Source organism: Tigriopus californicus, chromosome 4 (assembly GCF_007210705.1).
Source record: "Tigriopus californicus strain San Diego chromosome 4, Tcal_SD_v2.1, whole genome shotgun sequence".
Classification (NCBI taxonomy): domain Eukaryota; kingdom Metazoa; phylum Arthropoda; class Copepoda; order Harpacticoida; family Harpacticidae; genus Tigriopus; species Tigriopus californicus.
The window spans coordinates 10,189,634-10,213,786 of record NC_081443.1 but is presented as its reverse complement, the minus strand read 5'-3'; the positions used below and the strand labels follow the sequence as shown (position 1 = coordinate 10,213,786).

General features: G+C 41.3%; 1 protein-coding gene and 1 long non-coding RNA gene across 2 annotated transcripts in view; one reads left to right on the top strand and one right to left on the bottom strand.

Moving 5' to 3' along the window:
- Positions 1–112: 112 nt before the first annotated feature.
- On the bottom strand, positions 113–13,340 carry LOC131879236 (uncharacterized). The gene is made up of 3 exons (XM_059225498.1): positions 13,159–13,340; positions 11,115–11,465; positions 113–684 (listed from the first exon to the last, which is right to left on the bottom strand). The coding sequence occupies exons 1-3, from the start codon at positions 13,319–13,321 to the stop codon at positions 392–394; spliced, it is 807 nt and encodes a 268-aa protein (XP_059081481.1). The 5' UTR covers positions 13,322–13,340; the 3' UTR covers positions 113–391.
- Positions 13,341–18,648: 5,308 nt separating this feature from the next.
- Positions 18,649–24,153, top strand: part of LOC131879578 (uncharacterized) — a 21,128-nt gene continuing 15,623 nt past the window's right edge. The window contains exon 1 of the long non-coding RNA XR_009373169.1: positions 18,649–18,791. This is a non-coding gene — a long non-coding RNA (uncharacterized LOC131879578). The remainder of the gene's footprint in view (positions 18,792–24,153) is intronic.

Below are 24,153 nucleotides of genomic sequence, written 5' to 3'. Positions count from 1 at the left end.
ACGAATATATAAAAAAATATATTGAATTATCAAAACAACGCCAAGTTAAACAAGCAATAAAGATGAAAAAGGATGAGTTCTTCAGGTTTTCAATCAAGCTACTTCTCATGCAGAAGAATGTGGAAGGCAAACGATGTTATGAAAATCCATAGCCTTTATTTCATTGGTTTTGACTTGAGGGCCGTTCTCTTGGAAATAGCTGGGGAGTGCATAAGTAGTTAAGAAGATATTCATATGCACTTACAAGACAAAACGGCTAAGATATGAGGGTATAATGTGAGAACTAGTTGAAGTCAAAAACGAGAAAAAGTGGCTTTAAAAAGTGGGAAATTTGGCATAAAAAAATTCGGCCACAAAGACAGATTTTACTTTGTTATTCGAGGTCTACTAATTACAATTCAACATACAGTTCCACCAATGTGACTATCCTTTCAGCAGGTCCAGGAAACATATCTTGTCCTCCAAATGAGTGATATGTGCCCAGAGCAAACCACCACCGAGATGATCCAGACAAGTCTCCATTAAGGAGGCATTGATGTGGAGTGCTTTGGGATAAGCCAAAGAAACCACGGTATTTCGAGAATGGTCCTTCCTTGTAGACAAAGTTTTTTGGAACATCTTGACCTTGCACAGCAAGGGGATGTTCACTCTGACTCCATCGATAGCACAAATTGGTATTCAACTCTGGAAAATGTAGATAGTGCATCTTTGTAGTGTATTTTGTCAAACCCTACGGGTTTTTTGATTTGGTATGTTTTTTCACGGGCTTTTCTAACCGCTAGAGGGAGTGTAATTCCCACTGCTTTTTTTGATTTGTGAGCATTTTGTGGATGAACGTTGGTCTCCCTAAATACAAGCTCAAAACTAAAAAAAAAACAGTTTCCAAGTTGAACTTGATAGCGTCTGAAACGTATTTAATGAAATTTTGTGATTTTTTTTTTACTTGAACCCCGTTTTTACTTATTCAAAGGTCATCGAAAGCTGCTCTGGAGTGCGGCTAACAACCCATTTGTTATTAAGATAGACCTTTTATTAGTTCATCTCATCATTCATCAATCCATCTAGAGGGCGGATGTGAAATATTTATGGGATTAAGATAACCATAGAAAGGGATAAAATTATTAAAAATGCCATTTTATGGTAAATTATGCTTTTATTTTTGAAAAGAAATGGGCTCAATAAAATATCATCAACACATGTGAAAGTGATGCGTAGGTAAAGCAGTAGTTTGCCAGGTTAAAATTGAGAAAGAAGTGGCATTTAAACTTTATGTCATGAAAAAAATTGTGTCTTCCAAAAAATATGTGAAAAACTTTCAAATCCGCCGCCTGCACTGATGTCAAATGCCGTTTTAATTCCGGTGGCAGTAGTATCATATACACATTTAAGATTCATATTCAGGGGATTGAAATCACGAAAAATTGAATTTAAATTCGTTGTCATTGCTTATGTGTGCCGTACTGGTTATGGTCTTTTGAACATGACCCCAAAGTCCAATATTCACAGTTGCTTGAGACAATTTCTCAGCGAAGAAATAGACAGGTTATTCAAATAGAGAAAAACACTGTCAAAATATATCACTTCAGATAAAAAGGGGAAGAGTTCTGGACAAACTGAAAATACCTGAAACCAATTTCCCTATCTTCACATTCGAAACAAGAGGTAAGACTTATATCTAGGTATGTCAACTGCTTTCCATTCATCTCTGCATTCTCCACCAGTGTCTAATCACCAGATCGCCATCAGAAGATCACCTCGCCTGAACAAATCAAGACGGGTCTCATTCGCTTTAAAAGCGACAAATCGTTATTTCATTCTGTTATGTTCTTGTCTCATCTTGTCAATCAGTTCTTTTCCTTCAATGCATGCTCTCGGTGATTCAACTCTCATCTGTGTATATATACCTATAACTCAAGTCAATAAACAACTAGTCATCCACCGGCTCACGACCATCGAACACGTTCATGGACCTTCAATTGAATCTCTCCATCATAAATCTTAGTATGATATTGAGTATTCACCCAGTGATAGGATGCAACCCCTCAACTGCAAAAACTGAAGGACACGATAAAAGGGAATTTTTTTTACAAGACAACCGAATCCAACACATATATATATATCAATCGGGATTCTTCATCTGGATTCCATATGTTTGAAATTCATACCTCTTCTCTCGGACTAAGCATTATCAGGACCGTTGGCGCACTTGTTATGTTTCTCGCTCTTTTCAAACCAGGTACATTCAAAGACACAATCAACTGCTTGAACGCCATGTAACCACTAGTGATTTTTTTTTTTTTTTGGTTTTTCACGGGCTTTTCTAACCGCTACAGGGAATGTAATCCCCAGTACTATTAAAATGAAAGATTATAATTCGTCTATTTATTACCTTTCAATTTTTATATGATATTTGGTCTACCAACGAATTTGAGTTGGCAGACCGAGCTAATCCTTGAATGTAGGGTTGATCTGGAATGCTATCTAAAAATTTGTCCAAGTCTGACTTGAAAGATGCTACCGGATCAACAAGGCCTACGTATTCCCTACGAATATCAGAGGGAAGCAAATTAAACAATGAAGGAGCCCGAGAAAGAAGAGAGTTGGACTTCATTGTTCGAACTAGCCTGGATTCTCGAAGACTTGAAGGTGCTCTCAAAACGCACATTAAGCCTCTACGGTCACTAGAATTGACCCTAAACCCTGGGTTGGGACAAAGCTCATGGATACTTTTGAAAACGTACAATATCAGACATCATGGACATACAACGTTTGGAACAACTCCTTCGCCAATCCAGATGACTAATGTATCATCAAGGATCCATGAGGTACACGGCCTGAGTGAAGGCGAAGAAACAATTTCACATTTATCTTCATCTAACATAACATGCCTACCACCGAGTACCCTCACCGAACATTCAAACAGGAAACATTACATACCATAGAAGGCCAATTATGAATATTCCCAATATGCATTGGAACAAACACTTCACTACGTTTCCACTTACATCGGTGGGAGATGTTATATTCATGTCCATTTCCCTCAGTGTTTGCTCTCTGCTATTAAGGTCACTCGTAGTCAAAGCAATAATTGAAGATGACATTCCTACGCTCAATTTACCTCAACGCACGGAGTTTGGTAAATAAGGTCACGGACCTCTAATGCTCAGCCTCTTTTTAATGATACTCCTGATTTCGTTGTTCTCTCGGAAACCTGGTTAAACGATCGTATTCTCTCCTCTGAGTTTGAAGGCCTTGTCTATCGTGTGGTAGCGCGTAAGGATAGGTTGGATACTAGAGATGGACGGGGCGGTGGAGTTATGATAATGGTTCGCGAAGGCATTAAATGCCACGAAGTGCATGTTAATGTTCCTCAAGTGTGTGCAATCTTAGTGCAAGACGTCACTTTGGTTGTTGTGTTTCTATCTCCAAACGCCCTAGAAGTTGATCGAGTGTCGTTAAATGACTACGTCTCGACCATATCCTCGTTCACCGTTATTTGTGGTGACTTCAACTATCCTTACATTTCCTGGAAACATACATATGGAACGTCACGCTCCAAAAATAATTTCTTGGAGAGTGTGCAGAACGCGTTCCTTGATCAGATGATTGAATTTACTACGGACTTAAAAGACAACACACTTGACCTGCTTCTTACCAACGAGCCTGCTTGTGTCCAATTTGTTCTGCCCAGGACTGATTTGACCATTAGCAACCACCTACCACATGAGTTTTGGATCTTTGTTGGCGACAACCATGTTGAATCTGAACAATGCGTTCCCATTCTATCCCGGGGCGACTTTAGTGCGCTCCGCTTCTCTCTTAAGCACCGATTGGGTGCATGAACTCTCCGTTGGTTCGGTGGAAGAAGCTTGGGACAAACTTAAGACAGAACTTGTAATGGGATTGAGACCTTTCTTCCCGTGGAGACGGAGGCGCGAAAAAGGACGACCACCTTGGTTCAGCAAAGACGTTTTAAAGCTGACAAGAAAGAAAGCGACATTGTAGAAAAGCTTTAAAATGACTGGAAGTGAGAGCGATCGCAGAAGTTTTAAGAAATATAAATGCTTTACTCAAAAAGAGGTCCGGAAGGCTAAACTAGTATCCGAGAGCAGACTCTCACAAAAGCAAAACTTTCGAGGTGCCTTTGGCTACGTTAATAACCTTCGAATGGCGTCCAGAAACATTGTTTGATCAGAACGATGTCCCCAGGTCAGAGGATGTGCGCATGGCAGAGGTTCTAAATGAATATTTCTCTTCGGTGTTTCAATGCCTTCTAACGAGAAGCCCAAGCATTAGGGGAAATGATGGTGTCTACTCTTTTGGTCAAGGAATGTCTTCTGTACTATAGATGCTCTAGGCATAGATACGCGACGTTGAGTATACGTCATCAAATTCGACCGATCTGATTGGCTGCCAATTTTCAACAAACATGGGCTTTGTTTGGAAACCTTCTCAACAGGGAGTTTTCTCTCAATTCTTAGTTATGACCAATGTCCTTATTGAGGGTTTATATTTCCAGTAAAAAGGCGTTGTTAGGGCAAAAAGATAGGCAATAGCAATTTTATACTCACGTGGGTTTATTATTGTTGGCTCAATTTCAAAGGAATAACTTAATTTGCACTTTGATGTCCTTTCATTGATCTTTTCACTTTGGTGTTTGCAAATTATTGGGGTTCTACTCTCCAAAACACAATGCATAGAATAGTACATGCAGTTTGAGCTCCTGGATTGGATCTGTCAGGCCTGAGTTGCAATTGCGACCTGGACATGGTTCTTCAACACGGATTATTGAACACAATGGTCCCAAATGCACTTGAGAACTTAAATTACTTATCATTCAAAGTTCTTCATGACAGAATGTTCCGGCCAATGAAATCTATAATTGTTGTTTTATCTAGTAGCGTGGATTGTCAAGTTATCAAGCAACCTGCATTGCTTTCAAAAGTCAAACTTGACTCCAAGTCTGGTGGAGAACTGGGATAGTAAGCTGAGCAGCCCAAATAAACCGAACAAAGTCCATCATTTCTGAATGTCACTTTGGCCCTCAATTGATCTGTCTTGGGAGGCCTTCATACTTGAAATCAGGGGTAAATGACACTCCACCAGCGGCAGAAACCAGTCTTTCTTGGGGGGGGTACACGACCTTTGAAATCTCCGAGCACTATCACTTTTTACGCGAAACCCCCACTTAGATTGATCGTATTCCGCAGGCTATTGGTATGAGGAGTTTGTTGATCGAGTCAAAAGTCGGCCTCTCGATGTTTTGGCGGGAAAGATTTGAAAAAGAGTATTCCGTCCGCGTTAGCCTAGCTGTCCCTGTCCTGGCTTACCAGATGAGAAATGGAGTGATGGAGATCAACCGAATGGGCCTCTCTTGAGAGGCCAGGAGTCAATCAATGACCATCGCACGCGCAGTGAAATTAACCAGCATTTGAAATCTGACCGTGATTATTGCAGAACCCGACAGCATTTCTTGTCGATTCGTGTGGTCAAGCTGTGGAAATTTTTACCGTTGGACCTTCGGTTATTGGAGTCCTTGAGAACCTTCAGATTCGGGGTCTCCTTGTTCGACCTCTCTCCTCTTGTCAAATGCTTTTTCTTGTGTTGACTGATTTCGGGCGTGTTTCTTGTGTCTCTCTTTACATATTCTCCTTCGCAACCTTCTACCAAACCAATACCCTATACCACGGACTTCTAGAAATATGGACTGCAAACGAGCTTCCCGCCAAATCGGCCTGCTCTTGGTCATAGCCACTCTGAGCCACTTTTCGAATTAAAGTAATAAAATAAGAAACGTAGATCTCCTCAATTAACGGTAGGTCAATCTTATATCATTTACATGCAAAGTCGATCGTTTCAAAGTTATGTTGTCAAAAGCTTATGTAGCTGACCAAGAGCAGGCCGAAAATTTCATTTTTATGTAGTGTTTACTACACAACTTTGAACATGTCTCCTGAGTTCCCTAAAAATAGGTTTGGGCTCAAACTTGGCCGAGTTCATCTATTCAACAAGATTTTGTGGTCGTATAAAGTGCTTATTTTGAATAAGATGAGCGGTTTAGGACATAGGATATACACATCACATTTGATGATTTGGGTGGTCTTTGCAATACAATACCATTTTACTGAATAAAGCAGTCTTATCGAGACATTAAACCTGTAAGGCTTAAATATATTAGCAAAGTTCCTAAATGTGTTGCAAATATCTATTCCATAATTTGCCATTTTCGTTGCATATTCAGGTACATATTTTGGTCCGAAAGTTTGCATATTTGCCCACCTCTACTCATGACATAGTTACATACCCCAAATAACAACACGCAATAAGCGCACTCTGTTGTCTTACCTCATAGCATTCGATCGAGTTCAAAGATAATCAGATTAAGATATCGAGAATTTACCGTCAAATACATTCTGGTTAAAATTCATGAAAAGATGAGTTGGTGTGATCATAAGTATAGGTTGTGTAACCAATACCATTATTTTTCTCATCTGTCCTTTGATCTCCTTCCAAGCTTTACTTCTTCTCATTCGTCTCCTGTCAAGGCCAGCCAGAACCAAACCACTCGGAATATATCTCCGATAGTTCTATTCTAATTCACTCATTCGGAAACTCAACAGCATTCCGGACCAATGACATCTTAGCTCAAAGAGAGGAGAACCCAGAAATGCCGGGAACTCAACCAACCAAACCCAACCTCTCCCAATTGAATGGTCGCTTGCTCTCAAACGATGAATCCATGCTTTACTCTCAACGGACCCAGCGACCAACGATCAACAGGTATTACAGAACGGCCACTATCCTACCAAAATCTGAGAACCGAACACTCAGGGTAACATATACATGTAGCATATCCAAGGATAAATGTAATACCAAATACAATACAATACAAAACAATAATACATATAGTACAAAGGAGATTGTTGTAGCACATTTGACTAATGCCTGATTGAGTTGAACGTGTGTTCATGGGTTAGGTCCCAAGTCTGCCGACAGAGTTGAAACACGCGCTTTAAGCCCCTCCTCTTCTCTGCCTTAAGCTCTTTTCCAGTTGTGTATATAAAGCTATGTTTATCATGAATAAAAGGCAGTCTACGATTTACCACCGAGACCAACACTTCTTTCATTTCTTTAGGTTCTTTAGGTATTACTAAGTCTCGTTTCTTGATCTTGTTAGACCTGATTCGAGCGTTACATGGCAATGCAAGGTGAAGGTCCATCGCCAAAGGTCAACGAATTCATCTGAAGCACGGCTATCTCCTTCTCTTTTCCCTTCCACAGGCATCTATGCTTCATTGCATCCTTTTCCGTCAATCTTATCCTTGAAAACATCTCGCTTATATCTGCTACGTATCCGACCTCTTCTTCCCTAAACCGAGTGAGCACGTGCAGGAGTTCGTTTTGAAGCTGCAGACCCGCCTCCAAGCAATCATTGAGACTCACTCCATTGGTTTTCGCAGAACTGTCAAAGACAATTCGGAGTTTCTCTTTTGTCTCATTCTTATAGACCCCATGGTGAGGGAGGAACGGTTGAGCTTCCTTCAGCCGTGGATCTCCGTGCACAGGCGCGTCCTTTGCATCATATTCGTATATCACTTCGCTGTAGCCTTGGCTCAAGTATTTGTCCATAGCCGCCTGGTAATCGTGGGTATACTTCGGATCTCGCTCACACTTTTGCAAAGTAGATTTGTGACGCTTCTCTGCTTCCCTTAAATTGTTGGTTAATGTTGGAGCATCCTTCTTCCATGGCAACGATGCAACATAGTCCTCTCCATTCTTCTGATTCACAATCTTGTCTTTAATTTATTGGAGGGTTCTTTCTTCATTCTCTTTAGTTTGACTTTTCCCGGGAAATTCTGTGCCGAACGATTCTCCATCAAAAAATCTTTTTACCGCGTCAGTTTCTTGATTCACATCGGTCCAAAAGAAGTTAAAACTTCCTTGCTCTGGTTGTGCATTTCCGCAAGGTCCTCCGGCGACCCATCCCAGAATGGTTTTCACGGCGTAGGGCTCACCTGAGCCCCCATTCCTCGTTTCTAATGGCTTCTGAAAGTCGACTAAATCTTGCCCAATACGGATGTCTGGTTCACCTCCAATATCCTGAAGTGGAAGGCCTTTCAGATATTCAAAGTTGACCTTTGTATCGTTCCAACCTGATCGTTGTTGACCTTGCGTGATTAAGTCCATCGTCCATGCCATAATTGGCCGAGATGGGTTATCATGGAATGGCGGCTTCAGATTGAACGAAACTTGACTTGTTCCCACTTCCATGGACTGACCTCCGGATCCGCCTAGTGCGACCTTTTGAAAGTTCTTCTTTTTCAAGCCAGCTTTCTTTCGGAATCGTTTGGTAACTAACGTTGCGTTAGAGCAATTGTCAATCATGATCGTAGCAGGGATAATTCGTCCATCGCTACCAACAGCATCGCCCCGGATGAGGCCCAAAGACACCTGGGTTCCTCGCCCTATTTGGGTCGCGTGAGTCAACAACGGCTGGCTTTCCCTCTTGTCTGAAGTCTTCCCCATCTTCGAATTCTCAATCCCATGACCGTGAAGGAGATAATGGCCTCGCTCGCCACAATCCATGACTTCACATCTGTAACTTCTTTGACAATCCCGGGCCCTATGGCCGTTTCTCAAGCACCTGTAAATAACGGTTCTGCTTGAACCTACTGAAGTCTGTGCTCCACGGACTTCTGGGCAAATGATGAACACTTAAAAAGAGGAAGCCACGGGCCTGTGCACACGGGGCACGGCTTGTCCAATCGAACTCCCATTTGGTCTCAACTGTGGTGCTGTACGTCTGACTAGATCTGGGTTTTTCTCGTGGATGATTCTTCTCCATGGTTTCGCGATTCACTATCATAATGTTCCTGGCGTCTTGGGCGAGTTCTCCGACCCATTCGCTGAATGCCTGCATTGAATCTCCGTTGATTCTTCGAAATCTTCTCCATTGAATCTTCTCGTTCAATGGGAGCTTTTCTTCCAATTCTGCCAACAAGTGCTGCGACTCACTCGATTCGAGATTCAGTCCGGCTAAAAGACCTTGGATTTCAATGGAAAATCTGTTCATAGAACTTGGATCTCCTTCTCGTACTTTCTCAATCGCGCGAGGCTTGTTTAGGTGAAGAACTCTCAGCACTCTTGAGTCCCCGTACCGATTCTTCAGCAATGTCAATGCCTTGTAATACATATCTTGTCCCCCCGTGATATTCTTGAGGAGAAGGGAGGGCTCCCCTTTCAACGACAACTTCAAGAGGCAAAGCTTCTCCTGTGGGGAACGAGAAGTTTGATGAATCAATGCATGGAACATAGTGATAAACTCCTTCCATTCGCACGGATTTTCGGAAAACTCTTTTGGGATAACCTTCAAGGGTGTGTGATAGGTGCTATTATGCTCGTTATGACTGTGGCCAGTATCAAGTGCGAGTCCCTCGATCCAACCGTCTTCATCCGGAGAAGTCGGCGAGTCTTGAAACCATCTGGGCACTGTCGAATCTACACCCTCGATCTTAGAAGGGTTCGTTCGGTTCTGATGGGCGTGCTTGGTCTGAGGCGCTCCCGTATTTTCCGGATTTGAGTGCATCTCTCCACGTCTTCTGAGTAGATCCAGCCTCAAATCTCGCTGATCGCTTCCAAAGAGTGTCTCGGTTTCATCCGCTCTGGCTTCCAAATGGTCTTGCACTTGACCCACTTTGTTAACCACGCGGTTTTCTTCTTCCCCAAGGATATCTTCCATCTGGATCCTCTCCTCGTCGCTCCAATCCTAGAGTCTCATGGCTTCTGTGATCACTACTTCCAATTCTTTCATGACCTTCTCCAAGGCTTCCATTTTGCGCCTTAGTGCCGTCCTCGAGATGCGTTCTTCGGATTTGAGGTCCACGTCCAAAAGGTTGATCCGTCGGGTGATGCTTCGCTTCAGCGAACTGATCTGGGTCTTGAGCTCCTTCATCTTGATCCACGATCCGGCTTGTAGGACCACTTTTTTGGTCCGACGATTCAGTGGTTTACAAGTGGACTGTATAATAAATAACTTTCTTTCGTTTTTCACCTTATATTTTTCCTCGTGTTCTCGTCAAAACAACAACAACTTAATCTATTCTATTTACTTTTTCTTCCTCTTCCGTTTCCTTTTTCTCAGGGAGCTACCGACATTCATATTTCGCCCGAACAACTATCTTGTGCCTTACATACTGTATATCCAATGAGACATGCTTCTCGCAATAAAGATTTATATACACTGCATTATGTAAACCAAATGACCTGTTAATATATTCATAGGTTTCAAACGTTATATCAAATCTTGTAGACGTTACTTCAGACATTCATCAAATATTTTGTACCGTGTGGCCCATACTACCTTACACACTTTTTCAAAATGTAGCTTTCTTTTGCGACTAATTGTGTCAATTTCTTCAAAACAATAAGAATTATATTTCAAGATGTCCGATCTCTGTGAAAAAGTCTTTGTGCGTATTGTTGCTGGTGACCAGCCAACCTTCATTGCCAAGTTGGTACCTAGTTCGGACAGATTGAGGCCTTCCTAAATTATTTGACCTCTTTTTAACCCTTTAGACTTATTGTACAACTTTTTTATATTGTAGACTGTCATGACGGACTCATGCCAAACGTCGGGGTCACCAACATGGCGGACGCATGGACCACCATGTTGATGAGTCTAGAGATGGTAGTTGACTGGTTTATTACCAAGAGTTCCTAGCTATATATACATATCACAGATAGACACAATATGAGCGAGCACTTGCTCGCCACACTGTCTTCCTGACAATTCCAAAGCAGGCAATGCGCACAAAGGTTTTTTCGCAGAGCTCGGACATCTTTGAATATAATTGTTATAGTTTTGAAGAATATTACCCAATTGGGCGCAAAAGAAAGCTACAGATCTCACAAAATCTCTAGAATTGGCTTTAAGACCATTCAATTACTTTTAATCAGAAAAAAAAACATTTTAAGAAGTGTGTAGGATAATATGCGCCATACGGTAGATAAATTTTAAAGGAAGTGACAAAGAGAGTCGCAAATCATTTTCAAAACGTTGAAGTCAATTGATCAAAAAGTGTCAAGATTAAAGTCCGCTTTCATGCAATACCAACCTGGATAACACAGTTTAAAGTGGAAACTGCCATCCGTCCCTCGAAGATCGTGTATTTCGTCCAATATCGAATATCTTAAAGCTGATGTTTGATTCTTGTTCAATGCTATGACGCCAGGGGGCCAAAATATCTGATCTGATGCGTTTTGACGAAACACTAGGATCTGTGGCCCCATGGGAAGGATCGGAGGGGATTGTGGATCCAGACGATGCTTTATTCGGACCTGAACAACTTGATTGGGGTCAGCTGATTTGATAACGGTAAATCCCTTATACAACCGACATACGCCGTCTTTAAATTCAAATGTTTGACAATCATTTTGGCAACTCAAGGCACATCTTAAGAGTGGATCTGAAAGCAAGAAACTCTTGAATTCAGGGCAGTTATAGCAAAATATCTAGCATTAAAGTTGATACTCTTGGTTGTTTCCTTTGCAGTAAAAGTAAATTTACTGTTTGTCCAGGGATAGCATCATAATGCTAACTCTGTACAAGCCGATTGTTCAGCCACATCTTGAATATGATTCACCTATTTGGGCTCCAATGAGTTCAGCAGGCTTGCAAAAGGTCGAACGAGTCCAAAGATGTTTCACTAGGAACATCCGAGGATTGAGAGAGCTCTTATATTGGGAGAGACTAAAAAAGTTGGGACTGTACAGTGTTCAGAGAAGGTACGAAAGGTATCTGATACTGTACGTATTCAAAAGTATCCATGACCTTTGTCCCAACCCAGGATTTAGGGTCAATTGTAGTAACCGTCGAGGCTTAATGTGCGTTTTGAGAGCACCTTCAAGCCTTCAAGAATCCAGGCTAGTTCGAACAATGAAGTCCACATCTCTTCTTTCTCGGGCTCCTTCATTGCTTAACTTGCTACCCTCTAATATTCGTAGGGAATACGTAGGCCTTATTGATCCGGTAGCATCTTTCAAGTCAGACTTGGACCAATTTTTTAGATAACATTCCAGATCAACCCTACATTTAAGGACTAGATCGGTTTGCCAACTAAAATTCGTTGGTAGACCAAATATCATATAAAGATGGAAAAGTAATAGAAGGACGAATTATAACCTTTCATTTTTTCCAAGGGATTACATTCCCAGTAGCGTTTAGAAAAGCCCGTGAAAAACCAAACAAAAAAATATTCACATCGTTCTGTAAATTACGCGTTTTCCGCGTAAGAAAGAAAGTTTTCCATAAGACTTTACTTCGATAAAACTAAGAAAAGAAAAAGCGCAATTAAACTTGTTGTTCAAATATCTTTATCATAAGTAATAGCAACGATTCATATTTAGGCAAAAAGTGCCCAAGCGCATTGAAATCCAAATCATTTGCCATATTTAAGCACCGAGTGTAGTCCGGCATGGAGATCGCAATTTAATTGGAGGTCTATCCATTTGTCGTCGGATGCCCCTATAGGCTTTGATCTCATTAAGAAACGGGGCTAAACGATGATCTAGGCCTTACCTTGGATCGGTTTTCATCCTCCATCCTTTTTTTTGAGACTATTGCTGATTATTTCAAAGTATACTTTTCCAGTTTTCACCTATTGAATTGTTGGCTCTTTTTCTCTCTGTAGTTGTTAAAACAACTTTGATTCACTTTCAGTGCTTGGATGCTTCTGGCAACAACTGGCATCAAAAACATTTTGGAACTTCACACAATTCACCTAACTCGCAAGTTTTATTCGCTCAAGCTCTTCCTTCTTCCTCAAATTTCTTTGTTCTTCCATGTTGGATCACCCGTTTAGCTCAAACTAAACTTGGATAACTGAAAGCTTGAAAAGTAGAAAAAAACGGGTTGACAAGCAGTCTTGTACAAGGTAGAAATTGCCATGTTCCTCCCTATTATTTTAAATGTCTATGGCGAGTGAATCTGCGTGGTTTGGATGGCATGAATATTTTTTATTTCTGGTTGCATTGTTCAGTTCGATGGTTTCAAAATTTTCCCTTGTCCTTTTGGGGCACATTTGGCGGTGTCAAATATGTTCAGAGTACCGTCGTCCATGATTCGGGTAAAACATTTTATGAAACATGAAATGTCGTTACCTCCATTATGTTCTTGTTTAGAACTATCTTCCTCTAAAATCAGAGTTCTTGGATCCAGTTGAAACCCGTATAAGTCTCTCATTTGCGAAAACTCATAATCAGCACCATAAACTGATCGTATTTGAAATAAGAAAAGATGGCTTGATAACAGTTGCACCAACATTCTTGACAGCAGTTGTGCTACAAATGGACAATTTGATCCATTCAAGCTTTGACAGTTTGAGTAAGCCCTCAATCAATGTTACATTCTTCAAGGAAAGAAATGAGCGTAATGATTGCAAAACTGGATATGATGAATCACATTGGTGCTTCCAAAGCAACTTGTTTTGTTTAATTTTTGTTTGTGTTTCAAAAAGTATTTAAGTCTTAATATGGCTTTTTATGTTTTTATATGCCCAATTGTAGTTGTGAAAAAATGGCAAAGAATGGAGGTACATTTTTCATGAATAGTTTTGAAGTTTTTTTCAGGAATGGCCATCCAATCTTCAGTTCAAGAAAGAGAAACTAATTTAAAACCTCTTTGACCACGTTGTAGAAAATGACAAGATTAAAGGCATTAAAGACGAAAGTAATTAATTCTTATATTCCTTTGCATCATATTATTGTAATTTTTACTTTTGTCTGCAGCCTTGTCATGCCGTGAAGATCTCAATGCAAATTATTAAAACCCAAGACGTGTTTAATCTTGGGGACAAATGAGGATCCAAATAGTTTAAGCCGGTAATCTCACATCAAACCCAAGTGATATGAAGGTTGGAGCTTTATGAGGGTCATGGCTCTCACTTCTTCTGTTCCTTGCCCAAGTGAGCGAAGTGTTCAAGGCACCTTGTGACGAAATGATTCTATTTGTTAATGATACGCCAAAAAACGAGGCAAAAGCTTTTTGAAAACCAACAAAACACGGCACTTGGAATGCGATCAAAAAGGAACTGTTTCGACGAGTATCACAACTTATACATGTATTCCACCTTTTTTAATGATGCATTGCTAATTCGTGACTAATCGTGAATTTTCAGAGGAATAAGAAATTGTAGTGTTAGTAGTTTTAGGTGGGAAATAAGCGGGTCCAAAAGGAAGCAGGCTTATTGGTTAACGATTAAATGGGAGCAAGGATATCAAACGTTATTTTCATTGAACGCAGTAGATTGCCATCTCTTGCTTCACATTTCGACAAGAATAAAGGTAATCTATAAAATATTGCTCAACTTTGGTTATGATCTAAAATGCACGAAGTAAGAGAGTCAGGCAAGTGATCAGAATACGAGTTTAGGTCTTCCAAGATAAAATAATTTCGCTTTCTTTGTAAGAGAAAGTCGAAAAAAGCGAGAAACGTGGAATTTTACAATTATGATAGCAATTCGCAAATAAATTGACTTAAGGGCAAAGGTGAATTATATTTTGTTACTCTTGCCTCGAGATTTTCATACATAGATAATCCAAGGGGCCTAACAGCCCAATTTTGGTGAAATATCATGGGTCTCCTTTGTCTACACCTTGTACTATGGTCAGCCATATTACTCCCTAGAAATTTGAAATATGGTTTTATAAGCCAAGAATATGTCAATGACCATTGTGAAATCCAATCGTACAAGAAAAAAAATGAAAACGCGTATAGCAAGTGAAATAACGGCTTAAGCACAATAAAATGTGGGGCTTAATTCCACAATCCGATATTTCTTTTAGAACGAATGCATGGACAAAAAAATAAACTCAAATTTCAAATAAAGGACAAATTGAATCCTGAAAGAAATGGCCAAGTATTCCATTATTTTGTTAAATCATTTTTCCCCTCTTCAAGAAGTTTGTTACTCATGATAACCTTCAAAATAGCCTTACGAGAAATAAGCCCAACTGGTTTTAAGTTAGTTCTACTTAAGTCATTTCAATGATGGTCTTTTTCCTTAATTGGTAAGCAACAAAGAGCAAAGTAGAGGTTAAAAGGACCCTAATTTGCAACGTCAGTCAGCCCAAACAAAACAGGAAGACGAACGGTAGATTGCTGAATAAACTACTCGTGCCGTGCCATGAAAGCGATTTCTTTTCCAGACACTATGCGACCCAAGTCACTAAATGAACATAAGATTTTGAAATGATTAGCCAAAAACAACACAAACGCATTTCATTAAAGAGGAATCGGCCGAATCGGCCCTTCGTTTGGTAGAGGCTGACTCACAAAGCGCCCTCTGAAGTGCAGAACCTAAACCATATTTCGTGCAGCGTAAGGGGGCTGTAAGAGCAAAAACATGACATAATACGACTTTTAAAGTAATAGTTTGTGGGAAGGTATAAAACAATAATTTGATCTTTTACCGATTATTCGTGGAAAAATCTTTCTGTTTTTGGCACTTTTTCAGGAATCTGACATTCACTCAAAAATATCAAAGGTTGGCAATAAGTATGTTAGCAAACAAATAGAGAACAAATTATTCATGTGGGCCATCACTTGCAGTTTCAAGCCAAAGAGAAACGCAAAATGGAATCCCCGACGTAAGCCGGACGCATTGTCATAGTATAGTAAGAGTGAAAAAAATATACCCCGTCTTTCATTAAATTCAGTTGCCGTGTTGCAACTTGACAAATGACTCAAGTTGAACACTCCTTTCCCCAGTATACTTCGTACATTTGATGAATAGACAGAGGCGAGTTTTATGAACGCTAGTACCTCAGAGTTAAGGCTTGGACGTTACCTAGAATAAACATCCGCTCACCACTTTCGCCAGTTCATTTTTATACCGGTTAACGTCCAAGCACCTAACTCCGAGGAAAGAGCTTTAAAAAACAGGCCTCGGATTGCATTTGCTTGCATCTAAGAAAAATTACCGAGGCAATCTAACTCACTAAGTCATAAGAACTTGTACTACGGGCTGTTTTGTTCACCACGTATTGTGTGAGGTCAAATGTAGCTGAAAAAAGGGGCAAGCCGTGAAAGCATTGGATTAGATCAAACTGCTCCTGAGGGGAGTTTCTTAAGGTCTTACTTCGTAGTTTGGTTGCTTGGAAAATATGAAAATGCGCTAACCTTAGTGGCGAGCGGATGCTCTTTCTGAGTAACGTCCAAGCCTTAACTCCTAGATAAGAGAGTTTAAAATACAGGCATCTGGACAACTCGACCCAATGGGCAACTCAACCTACAGACATCACAACCATGCACACAAAAAGAAAAGAGTTCATATATTGTGATCCAATGAGAATGAGAATCTCGCAATAAAGACTTTTCTTAATTTTTTGCACAAGCTATGCCAGGTTGAGAGAATTTGCACACTGCAAACTTTACAGTGACATCTTTCTTTATTTGGTGAAGTTTTTTTAGTTGTTCGAGGGATAGTCAAGCTCATGAGAATAAATATCAACTCTTTATAATGTTAGTACCAAGAGGTGAAAGCCATTCAATTGACCAAGCCAAGCGATGGCAAAAATGAACTGGGAAATGGCCACAAAAGATAAAAGAAAACGGTGACACATGTATCACAGTGGTAGTGACTGATATAAATTGGACAGTAATGTTACCTTATGATACAATTTGATGGAATACATAAATAGCAATGTGCGCACGATTTGCCTGTTAAGTTAGAGCATGAACGCAAGGGTCGACAATTATCCTTTTGGAAGTGAGCAAACGCATCGCGTTCTTCTTTCAATTCAATAACACTGTCTGAGAAAGCTACAAATGCTCATTTCAATTTTCAGCTCGATTGAACAAGATGGTTTTAAAGATTACCATATCGGGAGGGTCTTACTAAATGAAGTAGATATGAGGCAAGAAAAATGAAGCCAAGTGTTTAGCTTCAGTTTCTTTATTTTCTTAATTCGATTGATATCGGGGGTGTTGGGTGGTCAAAAAGATTTATCCCAAAGGTCAGGCATGAGGTCCTTGCACCAGCTTTGAACCAAGTTTATTGTGTGAGATGGGGCATCATCCTGTTGGAAGGTCATAAGCTGTTCTACATACTTGTCCTTGATCCAGGAAAGCATTATCACGCCCAACATATCCAAATAGACGGCTTGGTTGATCTTAACCCTCTCGTCGATGAATACCTAAGGTTTTCTTGCCAACACATGTTACTCCTGTCCATATCATGGCCGATTGTGGTTTCTGCCACTAAGATGATGTCCAAAGCTAAATGGAGATTTCCTGTTTCTCATTGACTAAGACCCGGTCATTCTGACGATTGAGTGTGACTTGGATGCTTAGTAGCTCTTCGTCCATCCACAGAATTGAAGGACGCATGCTCACTCGCATTTGCATGACGACGGATGAATTTCCGATTCCGCCAAATTATTCGCCCTGACGGGAAACGAAGGTGATATCGACGGCGATCTGGGGTTCCGATAACGACCGCCGTTGCATACCATCGCTTAGACATGGGGTTTTGAACCAAGACGGAAGTACCCAAAGGAATTGGAGCTTGGCTCTTGGTGGATCGGTCATAATAAGCCATCCTCTTTTTGACTCATTCAAACCGTCGGTGGTCGGCAATGGTGGCAGATTTTTGCCATTGGGGATCAAAGGATCGCCAATGTGAGGGCACGAGTGACCTTAAGGGATGGCCAAACAGGCGTTGTGAGGGTGAAAGGCCGTCTTCCCTTGACCCATTGCGGAGTTCAAGTTATCCCAAAGCAAAACCATTACATTCAATCTTCCCATCATTCTTGGCTACGAGATGTTTTATAATTTTGACTGTCACCTCGGCATGTCCGTTAGATTGGTGATTGTGGGGCGAGTAAGGGATTCACTTAACACCCCATTCTTTTAGAAAATCGAGGAACCGAGGTGATTGAACAATCGAGAACGATACTGAGGTCCATTGCCACTTCGAAAAGTATTTGGTTAACACATAAGTGCAAAGAAGATTCTCAATTCCTTGATTATATCGGACGAAGATGGGCTGTGCGGAAAGCGAGAGAGAGGAGGGAACCCGGTGAGACGATTGGCATATACCAAAATATGGCAAGATCCAAATTGAAAAAGATCGCTCGTCACTACGTCGAAGGGTCGAGAGGGAACGTCATCTTGCAGGAGTGGTTCGGCTTGGGCGGTAAAACTGACATTTCTCGCATGATTCGATCGTAGTGGAAATATCGTTTGAGAAACCCGGCCAAAATACAGCTTGGCGTGCCCGTCGCTTAGTCTGCTCAAACTTTGGTGAAAAGAGTGGAGACGGCGTAAAACGTCCTTGACCCCAGAGAGAGAGGGATCACGATCTGATATCCTCGACGCACTAGCTCACCGTCCAGTGAGAGCTCGTCTCAAAGTTTGAGAAACAATCGAGTGTACCGGGTAAGGGACGACGCGATAAATTGCTTCGAAACAGCATTGCGTAATCCAGAGTACAGCTCATAATTCTAGCTTTGTTGACGAAGCTGTTCGACCAATAGATTGTCTGAGACTCAGCGTGCAGATTCCCTGACTACGGATCTAATTGTCAAGTCACATAAATATGAGTCTTCCGGATCGGACACGGGGCTCTGGATAAGGCGCCGGGGATCAAGTGATCTTTGCCCCTTTTCCACTCCACAATGAACGAAGAAGAGAGCAGTTTGGACCCATAGTTCTGCACTCTAGGATTGTCAATGGTGTATTTGTTGAAAAGGGACACTTGCAATTTCTGATCGGGTTAGCACCAGAAAATGAGGTAAGCCAAGTAGATATATCTTGCACTTTGTGATGGCCCACCAGATAGCCAACTCTTCGAGTTCTATGAGAGCATACCTGGTTTCAGTGTCATTCAAAAATCGACTTCCGCATTGGATGAATCGCCAATGGTCGTTTTCATCTTTCCGTTCCCAAACCATTGAGTTTTGAAGCATCTGAGAGAAGCGTGGTTTTTGCCGTCCTGTCAAACATTCCCAGGACGGGTGGGGATGTCAGGGCGTATTTTGTGGCCTCAAACGCTTGAGCGTGGGACGGAAGCCAAAGAAATTCCGTCCTCTTATTCAACAAATCCCGTCATTGAACGTAACTCGTGGGAATCATCAAAAACACCGGCGTACATGAAGGAAAGTTTCTCCTCAATTTTGAGGAAAGTTCCGTGTAGTTTGAGAATTAAGGAAGAGAATTTATCCATTCGTTGTGTCGGGACCAAAGTTAGCCATAATTTGAAGGAGAGGGTCCTGTCTCCATGTTTGACACACCATTCACAGATGGTATTGGTAACGGCCTGCGGCAGGCATTGCTTACAATGTTCAGTTCCTGACATGTTTTCAAGTCCAGAAAGAAATCTTGAACATTGTCGCACACAGCGATGAGGATGTCTTCAGCCAATGATGATCCACAATAATATTGGATCGGAAAGAGCCCCTTTGACGAAGCTCCGAGTCATCCACGGTCGTGATTTTGTTGGAAATAGGGGCATTCAAACGCTTAGGCATCTTTGATTGTCGGTAAAGGTCCGTTCCCATGACTGAAATTTCCGCCCCAGTATTTGGACCGGCGTCGAAGAGATAGTGCACTCCGCCCTGCATCAAATTCACCGATAGATGTGAAGATCTCCCAACTGAACAGAGACGAGTAGTCTCTAGTGAAATTGCGTCTGAAGTTTTAGAGAGGGAACTTCGGCAAAGGGAAGAAAATTGCCCTTTTCTATTGCAGGCAGGACAGACTGAATCCTTCGCAGGACATTCTTGTTTCGGGTGGCGTGATCCGCCCCAGCAAAGGCATGATTTTGAATCACAGTTTCTTGATTTCGGCAAACCTTGTACTGGCGTATTATCCTAATTTCTTTATTTCGTTGCATAGTCCAGAAAAGTGTTGTCCGTCTTTTTGTTTGATAGACAAAAATTCCTTCATATCAACATTGTGATTTCTTAGCGTGCGTAAATGAAGAGTGATGGCTTGAATTACCTCATTTACAGAACGCCCGGTATCTGCTTTTATCCGACCGAATGTTCAACAATGCGGAAAAATCCTGGGGAATAACATTGCCAAAAGACAGATACTTGTGTTCATTGTGGGCGAAGGTGTAGAGACATAGGACGTGCATAGTTGTCCCATGTTAGTTTCCACTTGAGAAATAAGCGTAGATCGACATCTTATTGATGATTTTGAGGAGGATTTACGGTGAGATTGGGTAAGCTTCGTCCTTGATAATTGCCAGAACCGTTTGTAGGGCCAGAAGTGACAGCAAAGGGAATTATGGGTATCTGAGCTTTATCATAGTCCCCTCGAAAGCCCATAATTCGTGTTTGGAAAATCATTAACTGACTCTCATGCTCACCAAGGTTAATCTCATCGGAATCCTTGTCGTCAGCCATTGGATCCATCATTATTTCCTCATCTGCTTGTGCGTACTTCGTTAAGGCGTCCTCTCACTTCTTTAAGATCAATTCGAATGAATTGGGTCATCACCTGTCTTGTATAAGTTGGGGATACTTTTAGCCTTGGTCTTGTGACGAGTCACAGTCTCTTTGAATGCTCGACGGGATCGAATCAAGCGGTCAATAACGTCTCGGGGATCGGAGATGGTTTCAAACGACATTTTGATGTCGGCTTGTGGTTGAGTTTATTCGCAATCGTGGTTAAGAAGAGGCGTGATAGATCCAATCAAAAGGTACCTTCTCACACCGATCAATAAAAGGAATCCAATTGTTGGGCGTCCTTCATAACAGCTCCGCGATGGAAGATGTTGTTGGTTCACTTAGTATAAAACCTTGGTTCATTCAACTCACAATTTATTTTCATAGGGGACACCTTTTCGCCGACCATGCGGTCATCCGAGAGTCGATCTAGTCCCCCCCTAACAGCAGGCAAAAAGATCAACCAAAGATTTCAAATAGAAGTGAGAGAGGAGATGTAGACTGACCGAACAATGTAATAGTTAAAATCATACCAATGATGTTTATACATACACTTTTATACATTTTACAATCTGACATGGCCAAGAGTCGCAATAAAGATTATTACAAGAATTGAACCTATCACCTTGTAGATATTCATGTTAAAACTTTGGTTTTGTGTTGCTTTTGAACATTTACGCGCTGTTTGCCAGATTGATATCGTGACAAAATAATTTTACTTCAAAGGGAGGCAAGTTTAGAGTGCTTTATGTTCTTGCTCAAAGCCATGATCGCTTGCCTATCGTAGGCACCATGATGTATAGCCCAAAATCCTGTAATACATCCTTCGTTGAGACATCATTGAACTAATATAGCATATTTCCATGGTTGAAAGGTGATTTCATTCTCCGATCAAATTTCTGAGAACAGCAAAGAAAATTTCTGAGAACTTGTGGTCAGGTACAAGACGTGATTATTCCCACATATTTAAATTGAAAAACGAAAATTGATATTTGGTCTATCATGTGATACTTTTTAGTCCAGATCCTCCCTTCATTGAAGCAGTGCACGATGATGGCGTTGTATCCAAAAATAGGGCTCACTTTATAGCTCGAGAAAAAGCTCGACCAATTTCACAAGCTCTCCTTTTGGGCCTGGAAACCAATCCGAAGGTCCATCGTATGTTCCAAGGGCAAACCACCATTTCATTGGGGCCGACAAGTCCGTGTCTAGTAAGCAACGTGACGGAGTACTTCGAGACAATCCTTTGAAGAAATCCATTTTGGGATAAAGCCCCTCCTTATACACCAAATCGTTGGGAACACTTTGGCCCGTAACTGACAACGGATTTTCGCTTTGACTCCAACGATAACATGACGCATTGCTTAATTCTAGAAAAGTTAAATTTAGATGAAAGTCTGTAAAATCACATATTTTATAATGAGTGCCATCTAAGCTGATGTTCTTTGCTGATTTCTAGTAACAGCTTGAGCACCAAAAAAATCCCAAGAATTGTTTCTTTCCCAATTACATCTCAATTCTATCTAGAGTTTGACCTGGAGCTTGAAACATCGAAGTCAGGTTGTCCCTCTCCAATGCCTTTTTGATCTCTACAAAATTGAGGGTGGTAAAGATAAGCTTCTGACTGGATTCTTGGATACGGTCGTCTCCCCTCCTCTCGTCTCACAAGTCTCATCATGGTGATCAAAAAGCCTTTTCAAGTTTCGAGAAAAATACGCGACTACATCTTTTCCCATTTCTATTTCGTAAAAATATAAGGAGCAATTTTGATTTGTTTATTGTACAGGGTGCATACTGAGTGTGTAGGGGTGAAAAATTGAAAGTAGAAAACAGAAGAAAAAAGGAGTGGCTCACTAAGACAAGCGGCGTGTCCGCACAAAAAAGGATACAAATTTACAATGGACATCTCAAGTGGGCACCTAGATCCGTTAATTTAAGACCTTTTCTAAAGACGCGAACATTTTCGCCCTCGCAGATTTTGGGGCTAAGCTTGTTCCATGGTTTCAACACTCGTACGGTAAAACACCACTCTCGAATCACGAAACGAATATACGGGATCCTTATTTCAGCTGGGGCTGCAGAGGCACTAGGTGATCCCACAGTCTGTTCAGGCTTTTGCTCTACCCCTGACATACACTGATTGCCCCTCTGCGGATTTGGAACATTGTTGTCAAATCGCAATGTACCCTCCGAAGCTACAGGGACTCCAGACCCGGTACCTCTATCCGCTCCGAATATTTCTTTACTAGCACCTCAGGAAAAAGACGGGTGAATGCTTGTTGCACTCGCTCTGTTGCAATAATGTCCTTTTTCAGGATTGGCGACCACACTTGAGTACAATACTCCAGGACTGGTCTCACATATGTCCGGAAAACCTTTACTAGGGTCTCACCATGACGAGACTGAAAGTGGCTGATTTGATGAATTTATTGAATTCTTTCTCAGATAAAACGCCCAAATGCTTAAAAGTTGCCAGGATTTGGTTGGATATTTCTGTCAACCTTCAAAAAGGCTGTTGAACCACTGGTAAGACGAGAGGGGTAAGCTGATCATCCAAGAATCCAGCTTTTATCCTTGATGCCCTAACACTCCAAATACAAAAGGAGTACGGTTGTAGTGGAGTGGAAAGCTCGGTCAAAGATCTTACTTCTAGCGAGGTGTGGTAGAGCTACGCGTTACCTCCTGATCAGATTCATTTCCGCTGAGAGAGTGCTTAATGTGCTCAATGAATTCCATCTTGATGTTCAAGTACTCGATTAGGAGGTAACGCAAAACTGAAGCATCTTCTTGCGAGGTTTCAGAGAGCTTTCCTCTCCACTACTTCCGTACTCCATGGCTTGGGTCCGAGGGGTGAACATCGTCCGTATATAATTCCGATAGGCTGTGTTCTAGTCCGTATCAGATTGGTTCTTTGTTTGTGAGGGTGGTTAGCGTCAGGGATTCAGGGAGGAGAATCGAACCGGGGACCTCTCTCACATTAGGAAACTGCGCTAACCACTTCGCCACGTCTCCTCCCGATCGGTGAGAATTAAGTGTTAAGCCACTCACATCTAACGCTCCAGATGTCAGATAACGCGTCAGGAACTATTTTGCATATTCACATTGTCGGAAATAAAAGAAATCAACAGACCTGGATAGCACATTTTAAAGTGAAAATGGTTGTCTTGAGCCCGAAAGTCATCGATCTCATCCAATATTGAATATCTGGTGGCTGTAGGATCATTCTTATTCAAAGCCACGGCTTCGAAAGGCCAAAATATCCCATCTCTTGAATCTTGGCGAAAAATAAGTAAATCTAGAGAACGGTCATTGTCCACGGGCATCTGAGCTTGAGAATAGACTTTGAAACCCTTGTGAATATTCCAGTACGAGTTGATTTGCAAATTGCGAGAAAACTCGTCGAATAACAGGCAATTTTGACGAAGGATAGCAAACATTAGACACTTTTTGCCTCAATACAAAGCGCAATTCATCAAGGGATCTGGGAAAGAATTCGCTTCATCAACAATAGTAATTTCTGTTTGTGTTTGTCATTTGAAGGTTTCATACTTTCAAAGACATGTGTAGCAGCTATTTCTCGTTGGGCAAGCATCTCTTTCAGATCTATGGTTTGGTTATCTGCCATTCGTTTGGGCGAAAATACCAACCCAAAAAGAAATCCATCCACATATGGTAACCATGATGTATTTCAAGTGCATTAAT